This window comes from Eurypyga helias, unplaced genomic scaffold (assembly GCF_000690775.1).
Source record: "Eurypyga helias isolate BGI_N326 unplaced genomic scaffold, ASM69077v1 scaffold19847, whole genome shotgun sequence".
Lineage (NCBI taxonomy): Eukaryota > Metazoa > Chordata > Aves > Eurypygiformes > Eurypygidae > Eurypyga > Eurypyga helias.
The window spans coordinates 8,614-11,222 of NW_010263883.1; the positions used below are offsets into that span (position 1 = coordinate 8,614).

At 42.9% G+C, this 2,609-nt stretch overlaps 1 protein-coding gene across 1 annotated transcript in view; it reads left to right on the plus strand.

Annotated features, from left to right (window-relative positions):
* Window positions 1–1,908, plus strand: part of EFHD1 (EF-hand domain family, member D1) — a 7,884-nt gene extending 5,976 nt beyond the window's left edge. The window contains 2 exon segments of the mRNA XM_010156229.1: window positions 5–103; window positions 1,184–1,908. Of these exon segments, the coding sequence (XP_010154531.1) occupies window positions 5–103; window positions 1,184–1,318 (234 nt within the window). The 3' untranslated portion in view covers window positions 1,319–1,908.
* Window positions 1,909–2,609: the final 701 nt, after the last annotated feature.

The window sequence follows — 2,609 nt, forward strand, 5'->3', positions numbered from 1 at the left end:
GGAGCTCGAGGAGGACAGCGGCCTGTTGACTCTTGCGAAGCTCTCGGAGATAGATGTCTCCATTGAGGGAGTCAAAGGAGCCAAGAACTTCTTTGAAGCTAAGGTATGACAGAACATAAAGCTTTGCATGCAGTCCTTAATTTCACTGAGACACTGACCCTGCTTGCTTATCAGTAAATTTCTCCCTAGCTTAAAGGGTGCCAATTTCATGCCCCTAAACTCAGCCATAGATTTTCTTTTCAAATTTTCTTGGACTTCAGCTACAGCTGTCCTCTGCAGGTCAGTCAATGCTAGAACAACTTAATTCAACAACTTAATTCACCATCTCTGGGTCTTACCCTGGTAGAGCTGACTGACCTTTTTTTCTGTGGCTAGGAGCTCTATGGGACTTGCTGGCTGACCACTCTTAAAAGATAAGTGTGTCCTGAAAAGTAATGCAATAGGAACAGACTTTCCCGTTTTGCAAAACCTCCCTCAACCAGAACACTGAATTCAGTGGTGAATAAAGTATTTTGGAGTATAGGATTTCAGGCATCTCTTTCTCAAGCAGGTATCTGTAACCTTTGGAATCAAAACTGCTCTGCAGGGTCTGGGGGTTGGCAGAAAAAGCTTCCCACCATTCAAAGCTGACAAAGCACACTTTTGAAAGCTCTCTTGGAGAGAAAATAATCCTACTTGTTTATATAAGAAGTCTTTTCCCAAGAGCATAACACGGCTATTGCACAGCAGATGTACTGAGATGAAAGCTGGTAAAATAGCCAGCAAATAAACAAAGTCTCTTTGATCTGCAGTTGTCCGTGGCGTAGTCTGATGTTCTGAGATTTGGCTGTGATTCAGAACTGGTTTTTGCTGTAGTTTCTTCCACTGTATACTCACAAGTTGTGCTATGCTGCCTGCTTACAGAAAGAATGTATGTGACCCAATATTGACAACACTGTTTTGGTCACTTGTTAGTGACTATTGGTAAATGACCTTTCTGTTGTTAGCTCACTTGACTTGAACATCAACAGGTATTGGGTGTAAATACCTAAGCACTGTAGTGTAATTAATACTTGACCCATTCTGACACCTTCCTAGCATGTGCTGGAAGGTGCAGCTAATAGTTCTGTGTTGCTCATCTGGGAGTATTCAGGCCCTGGCTATGATGCAAGGATTATGGTCTTTTATTTTCTTTCTTGTAAAGGTTCAAGCCCTCTCTTCAGCCAGTAAGTTTGAAGCCGAGATAAAAGCTGAGCAGGATGAGCGAAAGCGGGAAGAGGAGGAAAGGAAACACCGCCGAGCGGCTTTCAGGGAGTTAAAGTCTGCATTTACCCAGTAAGCAACCAGCCAGTATGCACTCTGAGATTGCACATGACTTGGTACGTTTCCCAGATCAGGGTTCTACCTGGAGAGAACTGCCTGGATCCCGCCTAAAACTCATTACAGCTTTGCTAGTCTTCCTCTCCTGAAGATCCTCCTGAGTTTCTAAGGGCACAACTCTTGCAATTACTATGCATTCATAATGATGTGAATCGTAAGAGCTGTGTACATGCTGTTTGCTCTGAACTGTCAGGAGCACATCACCCTGAAGCAGAAACAGCAGGTAGCAAATCATGGGTGAGCACTGACAAGTGTCATGTTTGCCTACTTCATTCTTTCCTTTTCTATACATTCTTTTCCTCTTAACCCCTTATTAATTCATTCCTTACTTACAGGCAAGTAGTGAGGTCTTGTGTAAATCGGGGTGTACAAAGTACAGCTTGATTTGCTGTACATTTGTACTGCGGTTGGGTGTTGTCACACATCCTTGACTATCCCTTTTCTTCCTCAAAGCCCCGTGCCACAGGCACTGTGAAAACACTGTGAAGAGACAAAGATAGTTACTAGGGACATGGATCAAATTAATTATCACTTCCTGTAGCATTTTCTGTTGCCCAGCATATTAGAGAGTCTTCCAGTTTTTCTTCTCTGAAGTGCCATAGTAACAAACCTTTCAATAAGAGATGAGATTTCCCAAGACTTCGAAGGGAAGAAGCTGGTTCTCTCTTAAATGAGGAATAGAAAACTGAGTTGCCTGACCATGTATCTTCTTTCACATTCCATCACATTTAGTGTACTGTACAGCTTCACTGTATTTTCCAGCCTTAGGCAGCTGTATCTGTTTTTAAGAGATATTGCCAGCTGGACAGTGCAATCAGATGGCACACTGGGGTTTTCTGTTTGGAAATTTGCTCATATCCTGAATTGTGAAGGTGACATTGTTTAATTTAATTAGAGCCATGACAGGTATCACCAGCCCAGCATGCTGAGCAGTCCCTGCTCAGGAAGGGAAGAGCAGCGAGGTGAGCACATCTAGCTGAACTGAATTTGGAGAGCGTGCACTATATTATTAGCCATTTTCTTTTGCAAACACAGGAAACTTGCCCACAAATGTTCAAATGCCCACTGCTTATCTGGATAATATATGCTGTAGGTCATGGCAGGGGAGCTGTGTTCCCTTAGAGACCTCTCTTGAAACATGGTTTTGCTCAAATTCTGACTGCTGTTGCCCTAGCTTGTGCATTTATTTTTTTCCCTTTCCAGAACGAAACTCACCAGTCGTCTTTTCACTTGTCTGTTTTGCTTCTTAA